Consider the following 19,801-nt stretch of genomic DNA (forward strand, 5'->3'; position numbering starts at 1 on the left):
ATTTTTAGCCTCCTCTCAGAAGAAGTAGTTCTGTTAAAGAAACATCAGCAAGTAAATTTGAAATGTACAGTTCATTAGCCTGGATTGCAATAAGAGCTGCTGCACAGGTTAGTGTGATTTTTGTTTAATCTTTCTTTTTACCGTCTTATCTGTATTCTCTGCCTTTAAGGAAAACAGTATACCCATAAAAGAGAAAGGAGTTAGGGTGTGGTACCTCATGCCTGTTATCCCAGCACTTTGGGAGGCTGAGGCAGGAGGATCACTTGAACCCAGGAGGTCGAGACCAGTCTGGACAACATAGTGAGAGCCCATCTCTACAAAAAATTTAAAAATTAGCCGGGCATGGTGGCATGCCTGTAGTCTCAGCTACACAGGAGGCTGAAGCAGAAGGATTGCTTGACTCTGGGAGGTCGAGGCTGCAGTGAGCTGAGATCTCACCACTGCACTCCAGGCTGGGCAACAGAGTGAGATACTGTCTCAAAAGAAAACAAGAAAAAAAATTACATTATTTGGGATTTGTGCCAATTATGTTTCTTTGGAAAGATTAGAAATATTAGTTATGTTTAGTGTTTTCAATCTCTGTATCAGCCAGACTTAGTTCCCTTTGTTTCACCTTTTCTCAGTGAAACTATTGGCAGATACACATGTGCACATATTTGACATTTTGGCAGATATCTGTCATAGCAAGGTGAGGTAGCTTATTTAAAGTGACTTATGCATTAATTAAATTGTCAACCCTAAATTATTTGTTTGACTATGATATATTCTACATGTCAGGGATCACATATTATTTTTTCAGGTTGTCTTTTTTTTCTTCCAATGTATATGGAATATTATTTTATGAATTCACTTTTTTCACATTATTTACCTAATAGATAATCTATGAATTAGAAAGCTTACATTTATAATTCTAATTTATGCATTAATTGTAGGTCAGTGAAGCTGTGCTGGCAATTAACTTACTTATTGGAAAGAAGAATACTAGAACCCATAAAGTTAACCAAGTGGCATTACCAAATATCCCAGAATTTGCTGCTCTGGATCTTTTGTCTTCGTATACAGATTATTTGCTTGGTATGTTTGGAGATTTACATATTATGCAAAAAACTGGCATATGTAATATAGAATCAAGTTTCAAAGATTTAATTATAATCTGTTGGCTTTTAGCTTAGATGGCGGTAATGTTTGGGGGTACTTCCAGGGGATCAGAGGGGTTCTAGGGCCAAAATAGAGAGCCCTTAGCTCACTGCACATGTGTACGTGTTGGTCAGCTGCTGCATTTCAGATGCATGTTCTTGTAAAAAATGATATTTTACATCTGTTTCTTTTCCAGTTCACACATATCAAGTGGGACCTTTTTGCCTCTCTGATTCTTTAATCCAAAATCTACACTCACCCACTCTCATATGCCTCCCTCCTCTTTTCCTTAGTTATTTTGTATTTGTATGTATGTTTGATTGTGTGTTTAAGCTCTTTCTCTCGTTAAATTATCATCAGCTACCTGAAGGCAGGGTCTCCATCTATTCAATTTTCATCTACAGCAGATTGCACAGTGCTTGCACATAGCAGACATTGAATATCAACATTTGTTAAAAGAATTAATGAAAGTGATTAGCAAAATTTAAACTTGACTGCAATACTGTTTATGTTTTTGCTTAGTTACTCTTTTGATAGTAAACTATAATATAAACCTCTATATCAGATAACTGGTAACAGGCATTTAACATTCATTTATGTGTTTTTCCATTATTTCACTCAAAAAACATTTATCCTGTGTTTGTTGTGTGCTAAGCACTTGGATAGGTGCTAAGAAGTAAGATACTAGTCTTACTTCCAGACTGGAATTTCACTAACATCCATCTCTAATTTTGCTTGGTGCTAGGTCAGCATTGAGCCAAAGCAGAAGAGTTTTAACCTGACAGGGGTGGGAGTGATCATCCTAATACTTCTGGAATCACATCTGTAGACAGCGGCTTACTTTGCTGCATTGTTGGGTCAGCCTTAGTTAAAGTGTTAATGTCTAACGTCCCCCTCTTTGGCTCTTTACTGAAGCATTTGTGTCCCAAATTATTTTGTAAACTATTTTATAGGTTTTTTTTTTTTTTTTACGCTGAAGCTTTGTTTTCTTATTTATATTTCCTTCGTACCTGGTAGAATTTTGCTTTATCGGCTTTCTGAGCCACAGCCTGAACGTCGGACTGGGTGCTTGCTCTTCTTTAAGGTTCCCATAGATGGGTTCTCTGAGGACAAAGCCATTGACCCTACACAGGGCAGTTTGGCAGCCCACTTTTGCTTGACACTGTTTGGCAGCTCAATTCTCCCTGGTTCAGAATGCCAGGAAAGCATCCCTGTTAGAAGCACACATTATTGTACAGTATTAATAATCAAGAGACTTAAGTTGACATCCTAACTCTGCCAAACCATTTCATTTCTCTCAGCCTCATTAGAGACCAATCTACTGTAGAATCTGAGGCTAGTTGCTCAGTCTCTTGTCTGTAGACTGAGAGATTAGTCAAAATCTTAGACGATAATTCAAACTTCCAGTATGGCTATTTCTTCTTCATACTGCCTCCTTATTACTTCTGAATGATGTGTCTACTTTATCCTAATCATTTCCTTCTGTTCTCCCAATTTTTAGGGCAGGGATGACCAATAAGTTTCATCCAAGATGGACCCTAAAACTCAGTGGCTTACGGCAACGGGAACTCATTCTTCCTCTCAGCTCATGTGTTCTGCTTCAGGCTGTAGGTCGGGTTCAGGCGCACTCTTACGTACATTTGTCATGAGGCCCAAGCTAAAGAGACAGTGGTTAGCTGGGGCACGATCTTCTCATGGTAGATACCAGAGCGAAAGAACCACAAAGCAAATCACACAAATGCATTTAACGCTTCTCTTCACATCCCATCCCATTGGCCACAGCAAGTCACAGGGCCAAGTCCAGTATCAGTGAGCTAGGGAAATATACACTGCTTGAGCAGGAAGGGAGAGAGGTGTGGATGTTTGCCAAATGATAATTGAAACTATCGTGTATGACAAATTCAATGGCCACTGGCTACCTGAGAAGAACCTCTGTATGGTTCAGAGGAGAGAACCATAGGAAAGACATGAAAAAGGTCCTGTGATTAATTAATAATTTCAGCCGTGGGCACAGGGGAAAATGGCATCCTCTAAACCAAACCATGTTTGTTGATCCAGTTGAGTAGGTAGTCTTCATCTCAGTTTAATACTGGAACCTAAGCTTTCTTGTTCCGTGTCAGTGGCTTTCATAGCATATTACATTTTTTCAGTTTCCATTTTATACTATTAGCCCTTCTTTACTATTTTAACTATGAAATTACCAAATTTTAAAATCCAATCTGTTTTGCATTTTGCCTTGCCTTAAGAATAATAATTTTGCCCTCCAGTCCTTTCCTGGCAGGCTGATAATTAATTCATGCTGATGACTTCCCTCACTTCAGTGTTTGGGTTAGAAGGAGGTTCTGAATTCCCACTTGGTTGCCGCAAATGCCCAGATGGCAGTGAGGTTCATATTATAATGGCTTGCTAAAGGGCAAAATTCCTTAACAACAACAAATAAAACTTGTTTGATTTTCCTTGCATTAGCATAAATTAGCACCCAGCAAAAAACCTCCTCAGTAATCTTAGCTTTAAACAATACTAGCATTGATCTACACATGAGGTGATGAACAACATTTACTGTTATTGTATGCAGAGTACTGTACCAGATACTCATATTCAGAGAGAAGGAAGAATCAGAGAACACATCAAGGAAGCAGGTCTTACCTTCCATGAGCTTCTAGTCGTAGGCAATCAGAACAGGCATATACCCTGAAATGACAGACAGTCATTTTTTGGCCAGGCGCAGTGGCTCATGCCTGTAATTCCAGCACTTTGGGAGGCTGAGGTGGGTGGATTATTTGAGGTCAGGAGTTTGAGACTACCCTGGGCAACATGGTGAAACCCCGTCTCTACTAAAAATACAAAAATTAGCTGGGTGTGCCGGTGCCCACCTGTAGTCCAACTACTCAGGAGGGTGAGACAGGAGAATCGCTTGAACCCAGAAGGCAGAGGTTGCAGTGAGCTGAGATTGCACCATTGCACTCCAGCCTCAGTGACAAAGTAAGACTCTGTCTCAAAAAATAAAATATAAAAAACAAAATTCATCTTTTAAGAAGAGCATAATAGGCTGGGGGCGGTGGGTTACGGCTATAATCCCAGCACTTTGGAAGGCCAAGACAGGTGGATCACTTGAGGCCAGGAGTTCAAGACCAGCCTGGCCAACATGGCAAAACCTGATCTCTACTAAAAATACAAAAATTAGCCGGGTATGGTAGTGGGCACCTGTAATCCCAGCTACTAGGGAGGCTGAGGCAGGATAATAGATTGAACCTAGGAGGCAGAGGTTGCAGTGAGCCGAGATCGCGCCACTGCATTCCAGCCTGGGTGGCACAGTGAGACTCTATCTCAAAAAACAAAACAAAACAAAAAAAGGAGAGCATAGTAATGAAGGCAAATTAAAGTGCCACAAGCTAAATCCATCTATGCCTTCTAGGGGAGCTGGACACAGGCAGGATGGCATATGAGTTAATTAAGAACATTGTTTTCTGGGAGAGGTATATTATGGGGCAGGTGTAAATTGACGCAGGGGAAGCAAATTTTATCAACAGAGCAATTGATGACAGGAGCATCATGACAGAATGGACTAGTCATGTGTGGAGAGTGAGCTATAGATCATCCTGTCAGGACCAGAGAGCAATTGTATGACACCTATAGCACAGTAAGAGAGTTGAAGTGATGCACCTAATACAATTACTGAGGTATTCTCTGTAGGAACAGACACTTTGAAATGATGGCACTGGCAGTGTGGGGCCATGTTTAAATTCAATGCAAAGAAACATTTATTTCGTGCTACCTACTTTGGGTCCAGTTATATTCAAGTATATACTCTATCATTTTGTCTTGATTTTCTTGTGGCCTTGATAAAAAATTCAGCTGGGATTAAAATTATTAAATTCTGTATTTAAATTTTGAATTCAAAGTAACATTTAGGATTACTGGTCCCAGATGCAGCCTCTTACTACTACATAAACACATATACAGAAAACTACAAATGCCTGTCATACTAAAAAGTAATGTCAGTGAATGTTAGGTCCAGGGTCAGGTTCCAGCCCATGTTGAGGTAGGAGGGGTGTGGGTAGATGGGGAGCGGGGAGCGGGGAGCTGAAAGAACATTCGGGGGGCTATAGGTACGTGAAATACAGCTTTATTCAGCAGCTCTCTCATCAGCAACTCTCTTACACAGACTGCTCTGTCTTGGCTGCTTGCTCTGGCCACTGCCACACACAGCTGCATAGCCAGCTCTCCCTTCAGGGTCAGCAGCTTAACTCTTTCTTTCTCTGGGCATGAGTGCACCTATACAGTGTCAACATGGCAATTATACCTTTTACAGACAGCAGTGACTTAGAGCCAAATGATGAGCCTTCCCATGTTATGGCTACATGGCTGTGATAACAAGTGGAGTTATACACCTGCGCTCTAAACTCGCTGAGTCACACAGGATGTAAACATCCTGCTTTGCCCTATCCTTGACGAAAGCACATCCATTACCTTAGAGTGAACCTATTGTCAGAATGCAAAAAGAGATCAACGGAGCAGAGCCGAGAATCACAACTGGGCTTTAATGTATGTTTTGCCTCTTGAAACAGAGCAAAGCTTCCAACCTGAAAATAAATCTGATTTTTCCCTCCCATGCCACCTTGCCCCTGATGCAGAGATACAGGGTCAATGACAACTAACTAAAAAGTAGGATGCAATTCCTCTACTATTATCTTCTGTTTTCCTATTCCTCTCACACACAATTCCCCATAGTAGCGGAACTAGATTGGCATATTACTACTCAAATCCCAAATAATTATACTACTTATAGGTGGGAATGGAGAAAAATCATCTGTGCTAGTGAAGTGTGTGTGTGTGAATTTGTGTGTATGTGTTGCATCCGAGTATTAGAGATGAGACAATTGAGTCATGACAAGGACCAGCCTCAATGAAGCAGAGTTGTCCTGGTCCAATGCCTGCAAGAGTGCAGAAACTCCACTCAGAGATTCATACACTGATCACTTAAATCAGAGAAGGGACAATACCATGGCTAAGAGGAGAGCACACGCCCTAGCAGTTGTCAGGCACTAGGTTGGAGGAGACCATGTTTGTTCTAGACAGAGTCAACAAGGTAAAACGAGAAACAACAAACGGCTCATGTGAGAGAAAACATTCTCAGAAGAGCACAGTGGAATGCTGTCCTGGAGACTGAGAGAAAGATTTACCCTTCATTGAACTGGAGGAGACATAACAAGATTGTTTGCTACCCTTAGCAGGGCCCAGGCCATTACACAATGGCAGAAAGCGATGACTCAGGAAGTACCAGATAATAATGGGATGAGTGGCACCTGATGCTGTGTGCCAGCGCTGTCTTACTTGATTTCATTTATGTTTCAGGAAAATCCTGTGGGAGTGTCATTATGCACATTTATAAATGAGGCAAGGTGCTCATTCAGAGAGGTTATATAACTTGCGTACTATTCCACTACTAATTCACATCCTGATCTATCCAATTCTAAAGGCTGTGCTGTTAAGCTTTATGTTGGCTGTGATAAGAAAGTATTGCCAGGAACTCAAAATGCAGAATTGATGCTTCTAGTCAGCCTGCTGGACTGCTTGGACGGAGCTGACATGAGCGATGCCTCTGCCCTTCCCAATCCAAACACATAATGGTGGTGGGTAAATAGTACAAAAATTGTTTTAAGTGGTAGCTGAGCTTGAAACCAGGAAAGGAAAATTCCTAATTGCCAAAGCAAATTGGGGATTTGTCGCAGGGCTTGAACCTGAGAACTTCACTGGAGAGGGATTAGAATTAGGCCTTAACAGATGGAACTGGGACTTCAGTACCAGACTCATGGAGCAGTCGGGAAAGAGGGCCCTGCAGGTAGAGAAAGTCAGAAACGAGGTAACTGTATAAATGGGGATTCAGAATGGGCTTCTCCAGAAACTGAGGACTGGAAATACACTGTCCACTGGCTTGAGTAGATTCAGGGAAACGTGACAAGTGCCCACATTAAAACCCACTTTAGGTTGTAAGGTTGTAATTCACACCACCTGAATGATACATGGAAACTGGCATTTTAAATACTGGCCCAGAATCAGTGAAACCCAGGGAGCTTTGGCCTGGGCTGATAGGAAGCTATTGCAAAGGGATCCTCCTCCATGCAGGGCATAAGGGACTCTTCCTCCATCCTCCCCAATTCTTCTGAAGATGGTTATAGTACAAATTGTATCTGGACAAACTCTGGTAACATCTTTGGATTAGGAAGAGAAAATAATTGTAAGTATTCAGTCAGAAAAAAAAAGGAACAAACATTAAACTGTTCTTAGTTTTTCTCTGCAGCATTAAAGACCGGATTACATTGGTCAAATATGTATGGAGTATTTTTTCCTTTTAGTTTAATTCAATTTTTTGAATAGGTAATTTATTCTCAAGAATCAAAACTCAAAAGATACAAAAGGGTATCTTGCCATCTTCTCTACAAGTGTCCAGTTCTCAGTTCCCCCCAGAAGCAATCAATTACCAGTCTATTAGTGTCCTATTCCTGCTATAACGAATTACCACAAATTTATTGTCTTATGGTTCTGGAGGTCAGAAGTCCAAAACAGGTCTTATTGGGGCTAATTCAGGTGTCACCAGGGATACATTATTCTAAAAGTTCTGAGGGAGAATCTGTTTCCTTGCATTTCCCTGCTTCTAGAGGCCACCTGAATTCCATGGCTCATGGCCCTTCCCTTTATCTTCCAAGCCAGCAGTGTAGCATCTCCAAATCTCTCTGACCCGGAAACATACTCCTCTGACTTTGTTTCTGCATATACAGACCCTGTGATTACATTAGGCCCACCTGGATAACCCAGGATAATCTCCTTATCTCAAAGTCAGTTGATAGGTGATTGGTCGGAAATCTTTTTTTTTTTTTTCTTGAGACGGAGTTTTGCTCTTGTTGCCCAGGCTGGAGTGCAATGGCGTAATCTCAGCTCACTGCAATCTCTGCCTCCTGAGTTCAAACGATTCTCCTGCCTCAGCCTTCTAAGTAGCTGGGATTACAGGCACCCACCACCATGCCCAACTAATTTTTGTTTTTTCAGTAGAGACAGGGTTTCATCATGTTGGCCAGGCTGGTCTCGAACTCCTGACCTCAGGTGACCCACATGCCTCGGCCTCCCACAGTGCTGGGATTACAGGCGTGAGCTACCATGCCCAGCTTGGTCTGCAATCTTAATTCTCCTTTGCCCTGTAATCTAACATATTCACAGATTCTGGGGATTAGACATGAACATCTTTAGGGGGCCGTCATTCTGCCTACCAGAGTCATTTTCTTGTGTTCCCCACCAGAGATATTATGTGCTTATATCAACGGTCAGAGTTCCATGGTAGAGGTCAGAATGAACTCCAGTTCATTCAAATAGAATGAGATTTATCAAAGGACTTTCAAAGTCAATGGGAGAGCTAAAGAAACAACTTCTAGGATAAGTGTCCAGAAATGACTAAGCCACGTGTAGCTGGACCACCAAGGCGCGGCTTTTGTTTGTTTCCTATAAAGGAAACTGTAGATCAAGAATTTGTCTGTAAGGTAGAAAGCCTCTGCTCAGCTGTAGGCTTAAGAACCACACTTCCTCTGCCAGAATCACACCAGCCGAAGAGTTACCTTTAATCACCTGTCCCCTTCACCACTTAACCCAGTTCCACCTCCAAGTTTTGCATGAATGCACTGAATTTAAAATACCTAAAATCCCATCCAGGACAATAGTTGCAAGGAAATCAGGGAAGTGTCATTTTTATCTTCATAATTTCTACAGTATAGAACAGCACATTTGGAGGTTAAGACAGATGTTGAGTGAACCAACCTGGTATATACACTGATACATTGACAGATTTTCCCATAAAAATACAAATAGTGGTATAATTGCACAAATAATAATGCTCCTTGCTCTTTTTTCTTTAAATTAATATAAATGTATCTTGACAATTTTTTCAAATCATCACATAAGCAGCTTTTTTATGGCTGTATAATATTCCTTTATATAGGTACAGCATAATTAAATTCATTCGTCTCTTTTTGCTAGCTATTTGTCTTGTTTCTACTCTTTTGCTATGACATACATCTGTACATCTTATACATTTATATCATTTTGTACATAGGCTAGTATATCTCTTGGGTCAATTCCCATAAAGCAAATGTCTAGATCAAAGGGTAGTTTCATTTGTAAATTTGGTAATTTTTGCCAAAATCATTCCAAAAAGATTATGCCACTTTGTACTCCTGTCAGCACTTAATAAATGGTCTTTTTTCAACACCCTTGCTGACAAAGGTACATTATAAACCTTTTTTAAACTTTTGTTGACATGGTGGGAGAACAAAAGGTTCAGATTTAATTTGCACATCTCTGGTGAGGACGAAGGTTGAACATGTTTTTGTGAACTCTCTTCTCATAATCTTTCCCTATTAAAAAAATTTGGCCTTTAAGTATTTGTAGAAGTCCTTTATTATGAAAATCAACATTTTAGTTGTGATATTTGTAAATATATCTTTCTAATTTTTCAGTTGTTACTTAACATTTTACATGATAGTTCTGTTACATGAAGAAGTTTTTTATTTCTATATAGTACAAATTATCAATCTTTTTGATAGATTTTGAATTTCTGTCATAGTTAGAAAAGTCCTCCCTACTCAGATTCTTTAAATAACTCACAGAAATCTATTTGGAATATGTAAAGTGTGACAAGTGGATATAAATTTAATTTTTCCAGATGGCTACCCTATTTCTGTACTTTTCTTTCAGTTCTAATTGATCTGTCCATTCTGGCTTCAGTACATTTTTTAAATTTTTGTAACCTTATAATAATATACTTAATATAAGGATAAGTCCCCATTAATTACTCTCTCTTTTCAGAATTGTCTCTTGTGGCTTTTTTGTGTGTTAAGTCTGGAAGAAGCTTGTCTAGTTCAAAAAAATAGCTATTTATGTTGTTTCTACTCTTTTGCTATTACATACATCTGTGTGTATGTAATAGCAAAGTCCTGCTGTATTTTTATTGGGATTATGTTATATTTGGACATTAACTTAGAAATAACTTACATTTTTATTCTACTGAAAGATCTTAACCAAGAATATTATATACCCTTTATATTTTCTAGTTCACATCCCTTAGGGCGTTTTAACATTTTCTTCAAATAAATGTTGTATTTTTCTGGTTAGGTTTATTTTTAGAGATGTTGTCTTCTTATTGTATTGTAATTCAAAAAATTATTTCTATCAGTTGTTTTTATGTACAGAGGTTATTGATGCCACTATATTTACTTTATTATCCTTAGGTATTTTTCTCCACTTGATCATCCATGAACAAGGTTGTAGTCACCAATTATTTTCTGTAAATAGATAGTAAATATTTAAGTCCACTTATTTAAGTCTTTATGGTCTCTGCTGAACATACTCAACTTGCTGTTGTAGCATGAAAGTAGCCATAGTCACAGTGTAAATGAATGAGCATGGCTGTGTTCCATTAAAACTTTACTGTGGGCTGGGCGCGGTGGCTCACGCTGTAATCCTGGCACTTTGGGAGGCTGAGGCGGGCGAATCATGAGGTCAGGAGTTCGAGATCACCCTGGCCAACATGGTGAAACCCCGTTTCTACTAAAAATACAAAAAATTAGCTGGGCATAGTGGCGGGCACCTGTAATCCCAGCTACTCGGGAGGCTGAGGCAGGAGAATCGCTTGAACCCAGGAGGCGGAGGTTGCAGTGAGCCGAGATGGCGCTACTGTACTCCAACCCGAGCAACAGAGTGAGATTCCATCCCCCACCCCCCCAAAAAAAACTTTACTGTGGACATTGACATTTAAGTTTCATATGATTATCATGTAACACAAAATGTTATTCTTTTAATTTTTTTCCAACCATTAAAAATGTAAAAACCATTTTTAGCTCATGAGTCCCACGTAAACATGTGTGGCCAGATTTTGCCCATGGGCTAGAGTTTGACAACACCTGGACAAGATGAACAGAGGTCCTCTGCTGCTCACATACTTGTTCCTCCTCTTATATCTGTGGTTTTTGTTTTTATTGACAAGATGTTACTTGGACTGTGAATATTCTTAAGTATTATATCTTTATTGTGAATGACACCCTTTAACATTATAAAGGTCCCCAATTTTGTTTCACTTTTTGGCCATAATTCTACCTTGCCTAGTACTGAGATCACAAATATTGCTTTCTTTTGGTTTACATTTTCTTGCTACACATTTTCCCATGTTTTTATTTTCAAACTGTTGAAATAATTTTATTTTAAATATACTTTTATATAGGGCATAGAGTTGGGTTTTCTTTCTTATAAGACCTGATAGTATTTTTCTTGTAATAGGTGATTTAAATGTAAATGTATTGATATGTGGGATATGTTTGATGTTATTATTTCAGATCACTTTACAATATGTATACAATAAATTAGGAAACAAAACCAATAAAATTAGAAAGTTGTAATTTTAGGGGAAAAACTATTAGCCAACTTTTTCAGGAAAATTAGTTATAGCAAAAAGAAAACCTCTCACAAATGATAAGAAAAAAGTAATCACTGATTTTAAGAAATTAAATTTTTAAAGATTTTTTTGGTTCAACTTTAAGCAAATTTGAAAACTTCTATACAACTTGTAATTTCCTGGGAAAATATAATTTACCCAGATTTACTTTAGGTAAAATAATTAGACAAATCTATTAGTATAGAAAACATACAGTTCTGTTAGAAATTAAAGCTAAAAAATTAAAGTTTATTAATTAATTTAAAAAGAACAGTAATAAACTCATTACAAGTTAACATAAATAACATATTACAGATCTCGTTAATGTCTGACTCAATAAAAGATAGTTGAATTCTCATACCTACTTCTGCAGCCAATCTGCTGCAATATGATGTTTTGGTTGAAATAATTAAAAAAAAAAAATCCAGCCTCACACAGATATGTAGTTAGAAAATGGAGGAGTATTTCAACAGCCTTTTCAGATAATTATGGATAGTCTTCTTTGAAAGTAAACCAGAACTCGATAAGTGATAGTTTCTTAAAAGTTAGTTCCAAAGTAGAATCTGAAACTGTATCATTAAATTTTTTGAACTCTGTTATGTCAAAATACATTAGTCTGTCTTGTGATTGAATGACATCTTTTACCCATGCATGATTTTGTAACAGTGTGTATTATGCATTTGGAAAATATAGACTTCAAATATGTAGGTCTTCTAAACATGTATACATTTTATTGAACAATATAAAACTTGTAAAAATATCACCACAATTCCTATCAGAAAATTCTAAGTATTGAAACGTTCATAGTGGTAGATATAAGTTTTCCGTTACTTCAAAACTTGAATTTTATCTTTGGCAGCACACCTGTCAGTTATTTCCCTGGAAGTCAGGTATACTTCTTTCATTTTTGAACAAATGTTTGCCTCCTACCTAAGTCTGAAAACACTTTGGCTTGTCAGCTGTTCTTTGAGTAAAAATGGCTGTCCATGAAAAAAAAAGTAAAAGTAGTCATTCAGTTTGCAACTCAAAGAATCGCTGAAGTGCTTTTCCTGGAGACAGCCATTGTACTTCAGTATGCAGCAGGAGTGCTTTTTGTGTGCTTCCCATTTTATCACAGAAAAGATGAAAAAGGTGTGTGCTCAAGGGTCAATAGTTAATAACATTAACAACTTTTACTGCTTCATCAAGGATTTTTTTTTTTTTTTTTTGAGATGGAGTTTTGCTCTTGTCGCCCAGGCTGGAGTGCAATGGCGCAATTTCAGCTCCCTGCAACCTCTGCCTCCCGGGTTCAAGAGATTCTCCTGCCTCAGCCTCCCGAGTAGCTGGGATTACAGGCATGTGCCACCACGCCCGGCTAATTTTGTATTTTTAGTAGAGACGAGGTTTCTCCATGTCGGTCAGGCTGGTCTCGAACTCCTGATCTCAGGTGATCCACCTGCCTTGGCCTCCCAAAGTGCTGGGATTACAGGTGTGAGCCACTGCGCCCGCCCTATCAAGGGTATTCTTAAATGAAACTGACATTTAAATCAATGTGTTCATTCTACTGTGAGGGCATGGCAATGAAGAATGCAAGCACTGCTAGGATGGTTTGGTGCCACTATCTTCCTGCATTCCTGCTAAGGCACTGGCCATTAAATTTACCATTGCTTTTGTGCCATCAATGCCAAATGCTAAGACAGTTGTTCCAGGATAGACCATTAGATTAAAAAGAAGTTGCCAATCATTCACATAGGAAGAGATCTTCTTGGAATAGTGTATGTTGATACTGTTAGACAAATATAAGCAAAACTGCAAGTCTAGCCACGTCTGTAAATGTGAGCCATTTGTAGTACATCTGTTATGTACCCATACAAATTTTAAAAATAAAAACAAAAGGTAATCTAAGCATGCTTCTTTAAAAAGTTTTCAGCCATTTACAAGGCAAAAGTATAATTCTGCAGATGAGTTATGAACTGAGTCTTTATGTTTGCAGCTACATTTAAAATCTAACAAGTTATTTTATTATTGGAAAGTGCCATGATTTCATTGACTAAATTTTTATCCATGGGTGATTACTGCAAATGGAATATTTTGGTCTTAGACTTCAGGATGTGCATTCATCAGTGTCAACTATATAAAATTTTATTAGTCTCTAGGTTTTTGTGTACATTTCTCTAATGCATTTATCTAGCTTTTAGTTTGAAAGGCTGCAACAAATAATTTTTTTGGCTCATCACATATAGGTTTACAATTTTAAAATCTTTTTTCTTTAAACTATGAACAATTGGTCTCAAAACAATTCTTCAACTCGACTGTCACTATAATACTATTCAAAAATGCACAGCTCATCATTGAGAAGTATACTTTGCAATTTCTTCCTGAGATTTACATCTTAGTAGCATCACCTGCATCCTTCTTTGTACATTCTACTTGATAACAACTGCTTTGGGCATTATTCCACACATTTTGTGGCTTAGGATTTTTAGCTCTTCTCTGATTTACTGAAAATGGAATTTGTGTTTTTGTTACTTGTTTTCTTTGTTGTTTTGGGATAATTTTCAGGGGGAAAAGGGATGTGCCAATATTATATGAACGTCTTCAGGTTGGAAGTCACCACAAAATTGTTTTTTAAGAACTAAGCGTTTTACTCTATTATATAATATATACAGAAAAGAACACAAATCATGGCCGGGCGCGATGGCTCACGCCTGTAATCCCAGCACATCGGGAGTCCAAGGTGGGTGTATCACCTGAGGTCAGGAGTTCAAGACCAGCCTGGCCAACATGGTGAAACCCCATCTGTACTGAAAATACAAAAATTAGCTAGGCGTGGGGGCAGGCACCTGTAATCCCAGCTACTCGGGAGACTGAGGCAGGAGCATCTCTTGGACCCAGGAGGCAGAGGTTGCAATGAGCCGAGATCATGCCATCGCACTCCAGCCTGGGCAACAAGAGTGAAACTCCCTCTTACAAAACAAAAAACAAAAAACAAAAATACCTCACAAATTATGAATTTACAGCTTCATTAATTATCACAAAGGAAACACCCATGTAACCATCACTAGGTCAAGAAATGGAATAAGACCAGCGCCCCAGAAGTCTGCATCGTGTTCCCTTCTGGCCCCTAGTAACCTCTCTTCTTTCTGATTTGTAACGGATAGATTAGTTTGGCCAGCTTTTGAATTTTGTATAAATGAAATCATGTAGTCTGTATTCTTTTCTATCTGACTTCTGTTCACCCTTATGTTTGTGTGATTCTTTCTTTTGGTGGGCATAATAGCATAATTTAGTGTCCATTCTACTGTTGGTAAACATTTGGGGTTATGAATAATGCTGCTATGAATATATTTGTATGTGACATTTTTGTGCACAGATGTATGCATTTTTATAATATGCCAAGGAGTGGAACTGCTGGTCATAAGACATAGATGATTTTAGCTTTAGTGGGTATTGCCAAGAAGACCACTTAATCTTAATTGCAATTAAGATTTCACTACATGAAATCTTATATTAATTATGTATTTATTATTTATATATTTATTTATATATTAACATGTATATTAATTATATATTTCACTACATGACCAATCAAGTACAGGGTCTTGTAAAGACTACAGTGGTTTACTTTTGGTGACCTTTTTAAAAAGAAAGTTACTTGAGAATGCACCCCAGCACACAGGGTTGCAAATGAAGAAAGAAGTAGATGTAATACAGAAAAAAGAAAGGAAGAGAGGAAACGGCCCTCAGTGTTGCTAGCTATGCAGTAGTCCAGATTGCAATTAAGATTAAGTGGTCTTAATTTGAAATTTATTTTGATGACAAAAGAGATTGAACACTATTATATGTGGTACATTGGCTCTTGCATAGTTTTGGGGGGTGAACTTTTTCTAAAACGATGTCTATTTTTCCTGGGAGTTTTCTGTCTTTGGTTTAGAGATATGGAGGCATTTTTGATATACTCTGGATATGACCCTTTGGTAGATTATTGCAAATATCTTTTCCCATTCTTTGTTTTACCTTTTTATTCAGTAGTAGTTTCTTTTGATTATCCAAAGTTTATAATTTTTATGCCAAATTAATTAATCCTTATAATGATTTGTATGCTTTTTGTGTTCAGTTTCAGGAGTCTTTTCCCAAACAAAAATCATAAAGGTACCTTCTATGTTTTTATCATTTTTAATCTTTCACATTTAGATCTACAGTTCACCCAGAATCTATTTTTGTGTATGGTGTGAGGCTGAAATTAATATTAACTTTTTTCTCTATGTATACACATTTAACCCAGAACAGTGTATTTTTAAAAACCCCTTCTTTACAACAGTGCAGTGTTATATCTGTCATAAATCAAGTGTCGACTATGTGGGGTGAGAGAGAGGAGAGGGAGAGAGAAAGAGAAAAGGACTGACTCAACAAAGAATTTTCAACTTTCAACTAACTGATGTTCAAGATAGAGATAAAGGAAAAAATAGGAGGTGATCATTACAGAAACAAATACAAGAATAGTTTGCAGGATTGAACAGAGATCAGTTCAAGTTGAAAAGGCCTATTGTGTTCCAAGCAGCATGAATGAAAAAGACTAGACCTAGGTCCAAAATGAAATTTTAAATAATCACAGATAACGAGGAGTTGACAAAAAATATTCCAGATGGGGAAGTTCAGGCCAATGGGAAAGGAATGAGAATTTGACTAGCATCAGGCTTCTCACCAGCAATAGTAGATGCTGGAAAGCCACAGAGCAAGGCCTTTGAAGTTTAAGGGAAAAATAGTGTCAACTAAAATTATATATTTCACTAAATGATCAATCAAGTACATGGGCCTTGTAAAGATGCCAGTGGTTAACTTTTGGTGAACTTTTTAAAAAGAAGTTACTTGGGAATGCACCCTAGCACACAGAGTTGCAAATGAAGAAAGAAGTAGATGTAATATAGAAAAAAGAAAGAAAGAGGAAGAGAGGAAAGGGCCGTCAGAGTTGCCAGCTATGCAGTAGTCTGGAAATACGTCAGTACAAACTGGAGTGGCAAGTTTGTGATCTCAAGTATGTCTCCAATAGCATGAATGGATTCTAGGCACCAGACAGAATGACTAAAAAGCTAGATGATATTAGGAATATGGTGAAGAGTACAAATATTACTTCTCTCAACAAGGAAGAAAAGACATTCAGAAATTCTAGGGAAAAATATTCTTTAAGTATTCATGGTCCAAATATGAAGTGAATTAGAATATGACCTGATTTAGAGACTGGTGTGAGTAAAAACGATCCATTTGACCTTTATGCTGAGAATTTTACCCTTTGTGGGTCACAAGTTTTGACAGTGACCTTTAGTGAAAGTAATTTAATCATATTGAAGCAAACAATTCCTATACAATCATAATAATGTATTATTTATTGATTTTCAACTTATTGACAAAACAATGAAGGGTTTGTTACGAGTATAGAACAGAATGTAAATGTTACCAACTTTGGAAATAGAAAACCCAGCAAGGAGAAGGCCATAAAGAAATGCAGGTACTATTAGAATACAAAGGAAGACATCAAGAGATATGACTTGTATTTAGTGGAACCAGAAAGAGCTTTTAGAACATTGTTGATGTATAAAAATAGGGGAACTAAAAATGGTGATATAACTATAAACATTTTGAAGTGAAGAGGAATGGTTTTATGAGCTCATATTTCGTCTGTCACAGAAAAAGTCACTAGATACATTTTCTAAAACTGATAGTTTAGGAAAATGCTATAAGGAAATTATTTTAAGAGTTGGAACTAACTACTAGAAGAACTGAAGTACAAATGGTTAAAAATTCTTGTCTCTGGGAGAGGGAATTTTATTTTTGATTATGTAAATGTTTGAATTTGATAAAAATAAGCTGCATATTAAAAGACACATCATATCAAATTGGATTATTTCCAGAAATGCAAATGTAATTCAACATCAGAAAATCTGTTGAACTAAGTCACTACTTTAATAGATTGAAAGAGAAAAATAATAATCATCTCAAATAGGTACAGAAAAATTCAATAAAATTAAACAACCATTTATGATTCTAAAACTGGGAATTAAAAAATATTAATTTGAAAAATTACAAGTGGAAAAACATGCCAGCTATATTTATAATCAATATTCAAATGCTAAAACTATTACCTTTAAAATCAAGAGTAAGAAAATGCTGTTGTTACTTTGATTCACAATTGTTCTGGAAGTCCTACCCTGCAGAATAATATAAGGAAAAGAAATAAGAAGTACAAATAATGGGAAAGAAGAAAAATATCCATCTTTCACTACAGATTATTCACATAGAAACTTCCCAAGATGTATAGGCAATAAAAAATATTTAGCAAGGTTGCTGGATGTAAGATTTTATTTCTATACATTTTTAACAGAAAATGTATTTTTAAAAGATGTTATTACAGTAACTACAAAAAAAAAATAAGACCTTTAGGGACTAATCTAATGAAAGTTGTGAAACAATTGTAAAATTTCATTGAAAGAGACAAGAAAACATACCATGTTTATAGTTAAGAAGGCTCAGTATTGATAAATGCCAAGTATTCTAAAAATGATTGATAGATTTAATGTAGTTTAGTAATAGGTTCTATTTTGTGGAATTTGACAAACTGATGCTAAAATTTATATAAGAGAACAAAAGGCAAGATTGGTCAAAGTTTATATAAAAGAACAAAAGGCAAGATTGGTCAAAAGACACCTAAAAAAGAACAACCTACTAATTCCACCTCCAGGTAATTTGTGCACGTATGCGCCAGACTATATGTACTCAAAATTTATAACAGCCTTGTTCATAACAGTAAAGACCAAAATAAAACAAAATTAGAAAGAAATCACATGTCCATCAATGGTAGAATAGATACATAAATTGTGATATATTCCTATACGGAAATACTACATAATAACAGAAAAAAAAGTGAATAACATCTACCTGCATTAGCCTGGATGAATTTTCAAAGCCTAGTGTTTAAAGGAAAAAGAAAATAATAGATAAATGCACTCAATATGATTCTCTTCCTATAAAGTTCTAAAAAGATAAAGTTAACAATGTTTTATTTATTACATGTTATGTAATGTATATGTTTAAAGAGTAAAGGACAGATAAGGGATTAGTAACACAAAATTTTGGATAGTGATTATTTCTGGGACATGAGCTCAGGCAGCAAGAGAGAAATGGAATTAGAGAGAGGCTTATAAGATACTCCCAAAGTACTGGGAATTTGTATTCCAAGGTGGATGGTGAGTATGTAGAGATTCATCTTATTCAAGAAAACATGTGTAGGCCATTAACCATAGAAGATTCTATTTCTCTTCCTTTTATCGCTTCCCAGAGACAACCACTATTCTAATCAAATATTTATTTGCATGTAAATGATACAAATAATCATATTGTTTTCAAACTTATATAAATGGCATCATACTCTATATCACCTGGAACCTGTGCTAACTCATTATATGTTGTCAGGATCTATCCATCATTACTCTTATAATGCCCATTTTAAAGAAAAGTAAGAGGTCAGGCGCAGTGGCCCATGCCTGTAATCCCAGTACTTTGGGAGGCCGAGGCAGGCGGATCACCTGAGGTCGGGAGGTCAAGACCAGGCTGACCAATATGGAGAAACCCCGTTTCTAATAAAAACACAAAATTACAAAATTATCTGGGCGTGGTGACACATGACTGCAATCTCAGCTACTTGGGAGGCTGAGGCAGGAGAATCGCTTGAACCCGGGAGGAGGAGGTTGCGGTGAGCCAAGATCACGCCATTGCAGTCCAGCCTGGGCAACAAAAGTGAAACTCCATCTCAAAAAAAAAAAAAAAAAAAGGTAGGGGGGAGGAGAGAGGAGGGGAGGAGAGGGGAGAAGAGAGGAGGAGAGGGGAGGAGAGGAGAATCAAAAGCCCAGAGAGGCCCAAAGCACAGAGAGATTCAGGGTCACACACTAGTGAGTGTACAGCTGGGATCTGAACTGAGATTCCACACTATATTTTCTCCCATATAGATCTAATTCATTCACTTTAAATGGCTTCAAATGATTAGACTCCTGTTTATATTTTAAAGTTTCCTTTTTTTAATATTGCAAACAGTACTTTGTGCAGACCTCTTGGTACACATTTATGGGTATCTGCATTTTCAGTTTTCTTAGATCTTGCCAAATTGCTTTCCAAATAGTTGCCCTCACAAGTAATGTGTGAACATTCCAATTTCTTCAC

The 19,801-nt window shown here is 37.3% G+C and overlaps 1 protein-coding gene across 1 annotated transcript in view; it reads left to right on the forward strand.

Annotated features, from left to right (window-relative positions):
- Positions 1–19,801, forward strand: part of CFAP54 (cilia and flagella associated protein 54) — a 380,538-nt gene that overhangs the window by 271,483 nt on the left and 89,254 nt on the right. The window contains exons 59-60 of the mRNA XM_025402762.1: positions 9–107; positions 933–1,074. Coding sequence (XP_025258547.1) covers positions 9–107; positions 933–1,074 — 241 coding nt within the window. The remainder of the gene's footprint in view (positions 1–8; positions 108–932; positions 1,075–19,801) is intronic.

This window comes from Theropithecus gelada, chromosome 11 (genome assembly GCF_003255815.1).
Source record: "Theropithecus gelada isolate Dixy chromosome 11, Tgel_1.0, whole genome shotgun sequence".
Classification (NCBI taxonomy): domain Eukaryota; kingdom Metazoa; phylum Chordata; class Mammalia; order Primates; family Cercopithecidae; genus Theropithecus; species Theropithecus gelada.